General features: G+C 60.4%; 1 protein-coding gene across 1 annotated transcript; it reads right to left on the bottom strand.

Moving 5' to 3' along the window:
* Positions 1-3471: 3471 nt before the first annotated feature.
* DMRTA2 (DMRT like family A2) lies at positions 3472-6263 on the bottom strand. Its single transcript, XM_049774787.1, has 2 exons — positions 5705-6263; positions 3472-4520 (listed from the first exon to the last, which is right to left on the bottom strand). The coding sequence occupies exons 1-2, from the start codon at positions 6261-6263 to the stop codon at positions 3472-3474; spliced, it is 1608 nt and encodes a 535-aa protein (XP_049630744.1).
* Between the last annotated feature and the right edge of the window lie 5877 nt (positions 6264-12140).

Raw genomic sequence — 12140 nt, 5'->3', positions numbered from 1 at the left:
GTTCTGGACAGAGAATACCGTCCAGTGAATACCTGCTGCTGTTGGCCCACAAGGAGGAGAATGACAATAAAAATAACTAAATTATTCAGTAATACTGAATGCTTCTACTAGTGTATAAATTAAATATGATAAATTATGTAATCATGTGAAATTATTGACTTGTTTAATTACATAATTAAATTTTAAATACACTGAAAATGACTTCTTGGGCGGTGAGCTGTCTCCCCTTCAGCCAGAACCTCCCCCCACAGCCAAGGCCAACTTTGAGGACTTCGAGGAGAGCTTGGGAATGTGCAGGGACAGTGAAGGTCAAGAAAGGAACTCCCCTGCCACTCCTGCACAAAAGGCGGGGACGCTCCAGACCCCGTCCTAGGTCTTCAGGGTCGGGGGTGCAAGGTAAATTGAGACGCGGGAACCCAGTGCCCTTACCTTGCAAGGCACGGGCCTTAGCCCTAACCTCTTTCTAGTCGTGAAGAAGCTCCCCAAACCAATGGCACCATTCATCCTCAACCACCCCCCCCCTCCCACCGCGGGCACCTCCCATCCCAAATGGACCCCTGCTCCGCCCTGGCCTTTGCCAGTGGATTCGTAGCCTCAGTCTTTCAACGTGCCACGAGCAGTGAGGTCGGGGTTCCAGTGGGCGCAGAACCTGCCAGGCGCTAGGGGTGCGACTAGCCACTCGGGTTTACTCCCAGATAGATCCTGAGCCGCTGAAATTCTCCAGCGGGAACGAAGCAAGCGGGAGTTCCAGAGCACTGTCCCCTTGCACGAACATTCTGAGTTCTAGAGAAGGTGCTGGAAGATACGGAGTGCTTAAGGATAGACCCCCCTCTTCTCTGGGACCAGGATATACACTGGAGGACTTTATTCGCGGCCCCCCAACACTGGCCAGAGGAGAGCATTTTATTGGAGGATTGAACCCTAAGACTGAGAAGGGCCAGGGACCTGAGACTTGGACAAGCGCCCGGACCTGTTTCCCCCTCGGTAACTGGGGCAGATAAGCCATCTATCTATTCGCTGGTTTCTCCAGGGCTTGCTGTGAGCATGGACTGCTTTCTTGGCATCCACGAAATCCAGAAGTTAAGGGTGGGTGATGGCGCGCAGGCCGCTAGTTCAGGTCTGACTGAGTAGTCGGAGAGATGGCAGGACTAGGGGAAGAGAGTAGGCGCCCCAGAAACCAAGAGACCCAGACAGCGCTTAGCGCCCCATTGGGTGGGGAGGGGCCTCTGGAAGCCGAGTGGAGAGGGGTCCCCGCCCCTCGGGACATCTGGATGAGGCGGGGGCGGACGTGGAAGGAGCCTGCGCGGCTGTACCGGATCACAAAGTTCTCGTTTCCAGAAGCTCCAGCGCGTTTTTTTGCACCTTGTTCTCTTGCAAGTAACTCTTCCCTCCGGACTCTTTTCTCCCACGTCTCTCCATCCCAGTCACGCCCCCTTCTCTCTCTCTCTCTCTCTCTCTCTCTCTCTCTCTCTCTCTCTCTCTCTCTCTCTCTCTCTCTCTCTCTCTCTCTCTCTCTCCCTCTCCTCTCTCTCTCCCTCTCCTCTCTCTCTCTCTTTCTCTCTCTTCCTCTCCTCTCTCTCTCCTCTCTCTCTCTCCTCTCTCTCTCTCCTCTCGCCTCTTTTCTCTCTTCTCTTTCTCCTCTCATCTCTCTCCCAGTTCTTCTCCCCACCCACCCTACCCCCCGCTTCCAGCTCGTCGTCACCCTCGCACTTTATAACTAGCCAAACACCCCTTTCCAATTAAAGTGGAATTAGGCAACTCAATCAAATTAGTTCCCTATTAAAGCCCTTCTTTATTAAACCGTTTTTCTTGTCCTGCTATTAAGTTTCACCGCCTGGCGGAACTCGAGCCGGCCCCAAAAGTTTACCTTGGGATGTCGCCGGGGGGGGGGGGGGCCGTCTAGGGAAAGGGGCTCCCGATTTCCCGGAGAGGGGAGTCACCCAAATGGGGGCGGGTAGGTCGGTGGGTGGAAGAAGCGGTGCGGGGGTCAAGAGGTGCGGAGCCCTCGCCTTCTCGCCGCCGCCTCTCTCATACTCCCCGTCTTCACTCCGGAGCGCCCCTTTGCACCCACAGATCCCAGGTTGCCCGCACCCCCACCTGCAGTCCGCCCCAAACTTCTCCAAGAAAGGAAGCGCTCGGGGTTGAGGCTGAGTTGAGCCACTGAGTTGAGCCCCACCTGCGCCCGCGCAACAGGGCGCCCGGCCACCGTCCTGAGCGGGCGCAGGGAGAGAGGCTTCCCAGGTGCGGACACCGAGAGCTCCTGCCGCCGGAATGGGGGTCGCACCGGGTCCAACCCAGAGGTGCCCGAATCTCCAGCCACGAACCCTCTGGATTCTCCAAGCGCCCCTGCGAGGGAGGGAGGGCCCCCACCGTTCCCCAGATCACGGTCAAGCCGCTAACCCGGCCCGAAGCCCCAGCTGGAGAGCTAAACCTTCTTTCCACCCAGAAGCGGGACGGGATCGCGTTTTCTTAGAAAATAACATTTATTTCTAGTTCGTGTCTATGCAAAGAAAAGCACAAAGGGAGCCGTTCTCAGCCGCGCGCCCCGCACCGGCCTGGGCGCGTCCCGGGAGGGCGGCCACTCAGTTCCTGCGCCCTCGCGCACCTCGGCGGCCCCGCGCAGACCCGAAGCAGCGGGCAAGAGGGGCGGGGTGGGCAGGGCCGGCCCAGTTGACAATGCATCGTCGTCATCTATCGAACCTGATAAGTACATTGCGCGCATAGTCTAATTTTTTCCCATTTTGTCCTTTTTTTTTTTTTTGCTTGTTTTTTTTTTTTGAATATTTTTCACGTTAATACGGAGGTCACCTACAGATTACAATTAATAACTTAGAATTCCATTTTATAACATTATACACTGGCTTGTATATATATGTATAGATTATATATAGATTTATACATATATAAAAACACACTGCACCAAGGAAACCCATGCTTATCGGCAATAAGCAACAAAGAGCAACAAATACCGCAACGAGGAAAGTGCACCTTAGAACTTGTTTCCTTTTTTTTTTTTTTGTTTCCACACTTGATATCGATATATAGGTTGTGTCCCAAAGGCTCGACTCAGTGCCAAGAGATTTATACATCCTAAATTTATATTTGTTAGAGCGAATATTTAAAAATAAAAAAATAAGGGAGGGACGACACAGAAGCCAGACTCTGGGGCTGTCCTGGTTCTCCTGCGAGCTCGGTGGAGCTGGGGGGGACAGGGGCAGGGGACAAGGGGACGCAACCAAGCGAGGCAGGGGCGTGCGCTGCGCGGGCTTGCAAAGTCTCCGAAACTGCCGGCCCTTTGAAGGGCAGCGGATTCCAGGAGGGGGCCGGGCCGGCGGATTGAGGTGAGGCTCAAAAACTCTGGTACCTGTCGCTGCTCTTAATGGCTCCAGCTCCCCATCCAAGCCAAGCGGCCAGGCCCGCAGGGGGAGGGCTGGAGTCCCTGCGGGGGCCGTCTGGCTGCGGGTCTACGCCCTATTGCTTCTCGGGGGCCCCGTTGACCATCGGCCCGTAGAGGCCGCCGCCGTAGGAGGGCTCCTTGTGCACGGCGGCGGCGGCGGCCGAGCGGTCGCGCATCAGGTCGCTGAAGGCGTAGTCCATGGGCGGCCGGAAGCCGAGCGTGGGCACGAGGCCGGCGGTGGAGTAGGGGGCCATGAAGGCCAGGCCACGGCTGTGCGCCGCCGCCGCCGAGTAGGCCAGGCGCAGGGGGCTGAGGCCGAGCGGGGCGCCCAGCGGGTAGGCCCCGGCGTCGGCGCCGAAGTGGCTGGCGTTGGGCTGCAGCGGCGAGAAGGCCGAGCGGCTGCTGAGCGAGCCCAGGGCCCCGGGCGCCATGGCTCCGGCCAGCAAAGGTCTGTGGTGCGGCGGCGCGGCGGGGCCCGCTTGCAGCGGCCCGGGCAGCGCGGGGCCCCCGCTCGCGGCCGCGTCCACGCGGCCCGGCCAGGCGTCGTCCGCGGCCGCCACGGCGCACACCGCGGCTTTCTCCGGGGGCGCGAGGGGCCCCAGGCCGGCCGCCAGGCCCCCGCGGTGGTGGTTGAGCACCTGCTCGATGGCCTGCACCACGTCGCCGCCGCAGCCCTGCAGCACCAGCTCCAGGACGCCCCGCCGGTGGCCAGGGAAGACGCGCGTCAAGATGTCCAGCGGCGTCCGCTGCCGAGGCCCCGGCCCTCCGCCCAGCCCCGGCGCCGGCACCGCCTCGGCCTCCTCCTTGTCGGCCTCGGAGCCCGACTCGGAGCCCAAAGGGCTGGCGGAGCCCCTGCTGTCCTCTTCGCCGCCGCCTCCGGGGCCGGCGCTGCCGGGGCAGCTGCCACCTGCCTCCTTAGGGGGCCGGGCCAGGGGCGACCCCGAGAAGGACTCTCCGTCGCCGTTCTCCGAGCCGGAGCCCGGCCGCACTTCGGGGGACGACGTCCCAGGACCCGAGTCCGCGCCGTCGGGCGACAAGGGTTTCCCCTGAGGCTGCGGGCTGCCCGGGCGGCCGGCCTGTAGCAGCGTCTTGGGGAACAGGTCGAACTTCTGTAACTTTGCCTCTGATGGGAGAAAGGGGAGGTAAGAAGCTAGGTTAGTGTGGGGCAACCGCAACCACAGTGCCCAGGTCGGTGGATCCGTTTCCTTCTCTTCGGAGCCTCAGAACCCGCTTGCATTGGGTCCTTCTTTCTTTTTTCTCCCACATGCTTTCCTCTCTGGCCCCAGCAATTCTCTTTCTCTCATCCTTCTCTTTCTCCTTCTCCCTCCCTTCCTCTCCCCCTTCTCTCTCCTCCTTTCTCTCCTTCTCCCTCTCTCTGTCCATCCCGTCACCCCATGCCTTTCTTCATAGATCAGTGGCCCTTTCACCTCCCTTACTAGCATTTTCCTGTGCTAGAGAAGTGAGGTGGCCTCGGTACAGTTGCTGCCAGCATAACTTCCACCTTCACCGTGTAAAGTTCACTCTAACCCTGTGACTCCATGACTCCAGCCGGCCTTGGATGCTGGGGCCTGCCTGGGAAGGCTCACCGGGCATCGGGAAACCGAACCCACTCTCCAGACAAAAAAAAAGGAGCCTCTCCCTATTTCCAAAGTTAAGACTTAAACTGTCCTTCCTTCCCAAGGTGGGGTATGACAGGGCTCCAGTGGCCCAGACTGACTTCCGGCCGCCCCAGGAATGGTCACGGGGAAGCCTCCAAAGCGGGTGAAGAGGGTGGGGCAGGGCAGGGGGTGGGGGGCGGGTGATGGCAAAGAGGCTGAGAGGGGGAGGGGAGAGGAAAAAAAAAAAAGCAAGCAGGGTGGGGGTGGGCTTAAGAAGCTGGAAAGTAGCCCTGGGACACAGCCCGTGCAGTCTGGGGACTCGGGACCGTGAGAAAAGTAGGCCCTTGAGGAAAAGCAGCGACAAGTCAAGGCCAGGAGGAGAGAGAGGGGTGGGTGAATGGAGCAGGTCCAGCTTTTGGAGAGCTGGGAGGGGAGGAGGGGAGACCCCGGCTCTGTGGGGAAGGGCAGAAAATAAAAAGTCGTGCACGCGGGTTTCAGGGATGCGAGTGGGTTAAGGAGAGGTAGAGGAAAGCATTTAAACCGGTGGGAAAGGAGGAAAGTGTCAACTCTCCAAAAAAGGGTTTGAGCGTTGCAGCCCCAATTCGGAGCTGAAGCTCTGGGGTGTCTGTCAATTCTTCAGTGCAGAGCCCCGGGGTGGAGGTGCGCCTCCCTGCTCCCTGCGCTCTAGCCCGGCCACCCGCGCGCTCACCTGAGCTCCCGGCGCCCGCTGCGCCGCCGCCTCCGGTCCCCGCGGGCGCCCCCGCTGCAGGCGCCCCGCCGTCGGCGGCGCACACCGAGCCGAAGACCTCGTAGGCGGGTCGCGGCGGAATGATGCCGTTGGCCGCGGCCAGCGCCAGGCCCTCGGCCGTGCCGTAGAGCAACTGCAGCTCGCGCGCCTCGTTCTCCTCCTGCGCCTGCTGCCGGCGCAGCGCCACCTGCGCGGCCATGACGCGCTGGCGCTCGGCGATGAGCGTGCACTTGGCGCACAGACAGTCCTTCCAGCGGCAGTAGCGCTTGTGGCCCTTGAGGGCCGACACCACGCCGTGGTTGCGGCAGCGCGCGCACTTGGGCGTCCTCGGGTACTTCTCCGCCGCCCGCAGCAGGAGCGGCGGCGCCCGCAGCAAACCGCCCGCCACACTCACGGGCAGAGACGCGGCCGCCGCCGCCGCCGCCGCCACGGAGGCCACGGACGCCACGGGCGGCCCCGTCGCCGTGGCCGCCGCCGTGGCCGCGCCAGGCACGCTGGGCAGCTCCGAGCGCAGCTCCATGGCGGGACCTGGCGTGGAAGACGCGGGCAGGGGGAGAGACTGGCGGGGAGGGGTGCGCTCCCCGGAGGAACCCAGATTCCGGGGGTGCAGCCGCCGCTGCGAGGCTGGTGGAGGCCAGAGGGCTGGAAGGAGGCGCCTCCTGAGCCCTCCAGGAAGAAACGGCTCCTTCCCAAGCCCCCCGGAGCTCCTCTTCCTTGGTCTGATGTGTAGGCCGAGCGTGAGATTGAGTTTGAATCAGTGGCTTCTCTGGGGGGGGGGGGGGATAAAAAGAACAAAAACATTCAAGTCATCGGGTTGGATGGAAAAGGAGGGTTATTAAAAAAAATAAAGTCTGCCCCCAAAGTTTAGCTTAATTGGCATGAGACGGGTAGAGTGGCGTGTTCATTTGCTGGGAAGTGGACTAGAAAGGAGTTCTGAGACAGCATTTAGATGGCCTGGGCAAGGTAGGGAAAGGCGGACGAATGTTGGGTTCGTGGCAGCGCGTGGTCATATGAAGGGTTGGAGGGCAAGAGATCTGGGCTGGGCTCAAGGAGAAGGCAGAAAGAAGACTTGGCGAGAAAAATCAGCATGGTAAAGAAACGAGCTTTACGAAGTAGAGCGAGAACTCAATTCCGAGGCAGAATTGGGATAAGAAGCGCAAAAAAGGGGTGAAAAGATGGGGCTGCAAGTTCCCTGGTGCTGGCCTCCAGGATCTGGGAGAACCGAGTGAGAAGCAGAGTTTTGAAAGGCTGAGTTTTGAAAGGAGCAATGTAGAGAAAAATCCAGCTGAAGAAACTTTCTAGGGTGAGGCCAACCCAACCCAAAGTTTAGTTCGAGGAGGCGAGGGAAAAGGCGAGACCCAGTGAGTGGGTGGAGTGCTTGGGCCGCAGGGTGCACGCGAGGACGAGGGGTGCGCGTGGGAGAAAATACCCGCCCGGGAAGATGAGGTGGGGGGAGCATAAACCTCCGCACCGTGCTGGGCCCCAGGCCTGGGAGCGAGTGTCTTTGCGGCGAGTTCGGGGCGGCAGGAGGGAGCCTGGGCCCGATCGGTTTCCGCCCCTCCCTCCGTTCCTCTCCCTCCCTCCGGGTTTAGGGTCAGTGGCGTCAGACACGCCCCCCTTGGACCCCCTCGGGGCGCAGATTCCCGCGTCCCCGTCCGGGCCTCAAGGTCCCAGTCCTCGAGGGTCCTGCCCGCTGTGTCGCGACTGGGGAGTCGCCTCGGAAATCGGGCTCGGTGCGTACCGGGAGCCCCACCTGCGCGCCGCGGCCCCCGAAGGGCCGAAGCAGGCCCCAATTCCGAGCTTCCGCCACGGCCTCCTCCTCTGGGTCCCCGGATCCCCTCGCAAGATCGGGCCTGATCCTCGGATCTCTGCCCCCCAAAACCCAAACTCACTTCGGACGCGCGCCGCCCGGTCTTCCCGCAGACCCCTCGGGGCCGCACCGCCTCGGAGGCCGGACGTTGTGGCTAGGGCCCCATCCACGCACAGGGGCTGCTGCTTCCCCGGCACCCCCACCCCCTCCGGCCCTCCATTACCTGCCCGGGCTTGGGGCGCCTCCTCCTCCTCCTCCTCCGCTGACGCTGCACGCGCCTCCCAGCTCCGTCGCGACGCCGGCGCTCTCGGCCTCTTCCCCTTGCCCCCTGGCCCCGGGTCTGACCACGTCACCCTCCTCCGGCCACCATGTCCGAACTTCCGGACCCTTCGGGACGCCGCGCGGGCCAAGCCCTCCGTCGGGAATCGGAGCGAGCCGGGGCCTTGCGGGGGACCCCGCAGGCTGCAAGTCGCGCCCCGGCCCTCGCGGAGCGCGCGCCGGCCGCTGCGCACAGCCGGGCCCCAGTTGCCCGGCGCTGCCACCCTCTCAATGAGCCGCTCGCCCGCTCTATTGTTGCTCCTTAGGGCTCCATTAGACAGAATTGGACAACAATGTGGCGCCTGCCATTGGCCAGGGGAGGCAGACGCCACTCTGATTGGCCGGGCCCGCGCCCGGGGAGCCCCGCATTCTACAGTGTCCGAAAGATTCGAAACTCCAAAAGCTCCGCCGAGCGCCTCGGGGAGGAAGGGGAGGGGGCGCACCAGGCAAGGGGTGGAAAAAAAGGGGGCGAGGAGGAGCGTTGCAAATATCGTGACAAGTCGTTTCCGTGCGCTCGAGAGCGTGTGAATTGCGCCTAATTACCGTGTCCGGTGCGCCTCTGCGTAGACGGGTGTCACCCCTTGGCTTCTGGGGCGCGCGGGCCCTTAGGCTGGAGCGGCGCTCACTGGCCCGGGGGCGCTTGGCAAGGCCGAGCTTCCCCAGTGGCCCCGGCGGCTGGGGGGGGGGCGGGTCGGGGGGCAGGTGACAATTCAATTACCCGCCGTCGGGGTGGGAGTGGAATGGGGGCGCGGGTTGGGGACGGGGAGGGTGTTTATGGCTCAAATGCCAAGACAATTTTCCTGCCTTTTCCCCGGCTCGTTTTCTGCGCAGTTCCCAAGTTTGTCGCGTTTGGGATAGCGGGGAGCTATTGTTTGGTCTCCCACTCCACCCCCTGCCTCCTTGAAAAAAAAAAAAAAGTAGGTTCTTTATTTGAAAAGTTTGGCTTGATACGATAAGTTAACACGGAGGGTAAGTGTGGTTACTAAGGATTTTCATTTGCAAAGAGGAACCCACAGGATTAAAAAAAAAAAAAGTGAAAATGCGCTCTGCGCCTTCCCGCCCTCCGCCCCTCTAACCTCCCTTCTGCGCCTCCTCGCTCTTTCCTTCTCCCGTTTCTCGACCATCTCGGGTCGTCCGCCGTGTATATTGGACTCTTCCTGGTCGTTAGCGTTTGAAATCAACGGGTTGCTATTCTTTTTTACAACGAAAGTGAAAAGTGGCCTCTCTGTCTCTCCAGATCCCCTTGGAGGCAGGACGCGCGTCTCTGTGCTTGTCCTTTCGGCCCGGAGACAAGGTCGCCGCCTGCTCCTCACGTAATTTTGCCGGGTTCTCCATCCAGAAGTCGCGAAGGCCGAGGAGCAGCGGCCTGCAGCGAGGTAACAGGTCCCTCCGCTTCCCCTGTGAACATCTGGAACAAGCGCTGCGTGGCCGGGCGGGAGCACCTCCGCTTGCCCCGGCTCTGCCCTCTCTGCCTTCCCCGTCGGGGCCAACTTCTAGTGAGCTTTCCCCCGCTCGTCGTATTCGACTTTGCTTTCCCTTCTTCCGAGTAAAGGTTTTACATTTAATTAATTAATTAATTAAGCAGAGAAAAGCGCACTTTCCCGACGTCGGCCATTTCACCCCGACCAAGCGTTGTAGCGTTACTTTTTGGAATCTCAAGGCCAAAGGTGTGGGGCCCGCGCCGTCGGGGGCGCGGAGTGGACGCTCTGGGCGTGCAGAAGGGGGCTAGGGGCCTCATGCAAAGACCCTGCACTTGACACGGCGGCGGGCCTTGCCTGGTGCCTGCTCAGTTGCGGCAGCAAAACTGTGAGATTTGGGGGGCTGAGGCTAGAGACGCGGCTGTGGGGGGCGAGGCACTGCAGAGAACAGAACCTCTGGCTCTGGGGCGCACCCCTGGAAGGAGGTACCCCCAAGCAACAGGTGGAGTGGAGGGCGAGAGGACAGGGGAGAAAGGGGTGTGCGCCCTAGAAATAGCGGGATTTGTAACAACAGCAAAACAACTGAGGGGATCCGGGTGCGACTCGGGGCGCACTGGTGCGAGTTGGTGCTAGTCGAGATTTCTCAGATCTCGCTCGCCTTAACTTGAGAGGTTATTAGGGAACAAGGAGTTTGGCTCTAGTGGGGTCTTCAGCGTGGATGAGAGTAGGGGGTGGCTCTGGGGTTGTCTGTCCTGTAAGAGCTGAAGACCCCAGCTCCAACTTCCCGCTCCTTTTCGTTCCAGTCAGTCCGAGCCACTCACTGGACCCTGGGCCAAAGGGAGGGGATTTGGGGAGGCCTCCAGCCAGGTTCTGCACACAGGGGCGCAAGGCACACACCCCAGAGCTCCCTGGGACGAAGTTTTAGAGAAGTTGCTTTGAGCCTAAATCGAAAAGAAACACAGTAGTTCACCCCCCCCTTTTGAAACCACGGCCCAGGCGTCCCAGTTTGACACCTCCAGTTAGTATGCCAAGGACTTTGTTTTCTTAGGATGGGAGGGGCATGTCCTGGAACCCAGCCTAGTGTTTCTAGTTCTTTCCTCATTTTTTGCACCCCAACAGGTCACAAACCCACCCCCACACAGGTTGGGGTGCTCATGAGAAGGGAATGTGCACTGATTCTGGGAATCTGGAGTAGCCTTGCTGATGGAGCCCATCGAGTGCCCCAGACCCACGTGGCCCCAGGGGTCGTTCCTGCTGATCTGGTGGCACTTGTGAAGAGGGACAGCCTGGGAGCAGGTGGCCTAATGAAATCCCTAGGGAGGGGAGCGCTGACCCAGTTTGATCTATGACTACCCCCATAGATACCCTAGAATGCGGCTTCACACTTGGCCACACACCTTTGCCACCTCTTTTTGTTTTTGTTTTTGTTTTTGGGCCACACCCGGCGGTGCTCAGGGGTTACTCCTGGCTGTCTGTTCAGAAATAGCTGCTAGCAGGCACAGGGACCATATGGGATACCGGGATTCGAACCAAACACCTTAGGTCCTGGATTGGCTGCTTGCAAGGCAAACACCGTTGTGCTATCTCTCCGGACCCTTGCCACCTCTTTTTGCAAAAGTCTGGGACACACCTTCATAGCTGCCTTTAGCAACGAATAGGGAACCTCACTCCTGCCGCACCCCCGCACCTCCATAGAGCCCCAGAAACTTCCATTGCCCTCTCAGTATTGTTTCTAAATAGGCCCCATACTGAGAGGGGTGTGGGTGTCATCATTTGGTTGACCTTACACCGGAGGTCCAGGGTTGGGACAGCACACCCAGATGGGAACAGTGCACCCCCATCCTCACTAACCCAACTGCAGGAACCCCCAGGCACAAACCCAGGACATGAAAAAGCTAAAGTTTGGGACGCTGAGGTGATAGAAGGCAGGAGCCTGTCCACACAATGACGCACTGACACACTGGCCCCGGCATGACCCCTGAGCGCAGAATTATTTGCGGCGGCTTCAGCTGTGAGGAGGCCGGCCCCCCACCCCAAGATCCTGAGAACTTGGTCCAGTCTCGAAAACTAGCCTTGAACAGTCAATCTCCCTCGTGTTCTCAGCGGGCTCCATCCATCTCTGAGCTCCTCCTGGTAGGGCACTGGTGGGGTTCACAGGGTGGGGTCTGGTGGAGGCCTGAGGTGAGGCTGACGTCAGGCAGGGGCGCTGAGTGGGTGCGGGGTTCGGGGCTCTGCTGGGGGACCCCAGAGGCATTGACTTTTGCGCTATTTGCCCGCGGCCTCGGAGCAAGCAGACGCCATCTGTTTGCCGGCTGAGGCGCATCCCGTTTAATTACCCTCCCGGCAGCCTAATAGAGATGATATTAAACTAAATCTTTCTGACATTAAAAGTAATTATCCCCAAACCAGTGGCTCCGGGACGGAATCGCCCCTCCCGCCTCACCCCTCCCCTGTCCAAGCCAGATTCCGTTAGTTTGGCTGAAACTCGTTGCCCTGGAAGGGGCCCGTGGGGGAGGAGGTGAAGGAAGGCCTTTGGGAGTTGGGGACCAACATGGGCCACCCCCTCACAGGTCTCCCACACTCCCTCAAACGCTTCTGTACGCATGAACACGCGCGTGGAGAGACACACCTGTGCACACACAGACACACAACAACATTTTCCTCGGGATCAACTCACGAGCCACGTTTGCTGGGGCTCAGGGCGAGCGCTGCGGGCTCGAGGAGATGCAACCCGGGATGCTTGGGGAGATGCAAGTCCGCTTGAACCTCGGCGCCCGCACCCCGCTAAGACGGTCCCTTTGCGGGTTCCAAGCCGCAGCTCTAGTCAAGGCCAGGGCCAGGGCCTGGGCAC

This window comes from Suncus etruscus, chromosome 6, assembly GCF_024139225.1.
Source record: "Suncus etruscus isolate mSunEtr1 chromosome 6, mSunEtr1.pri.cur, whole genome shotgun sequence".
In the NCBI taxonomy this organism is placed as follows: Eukaryota; Metazoa; Chordata; class Mammalia; order Eulipotyphla; family Soricidae; genus Suncus; species Suncus etruscus.
The sequence above is the reverse complement of the archived record's forward strand: the minus strand, read 5'-3'. Positions and strand labels throughout refer to the sequence as shown.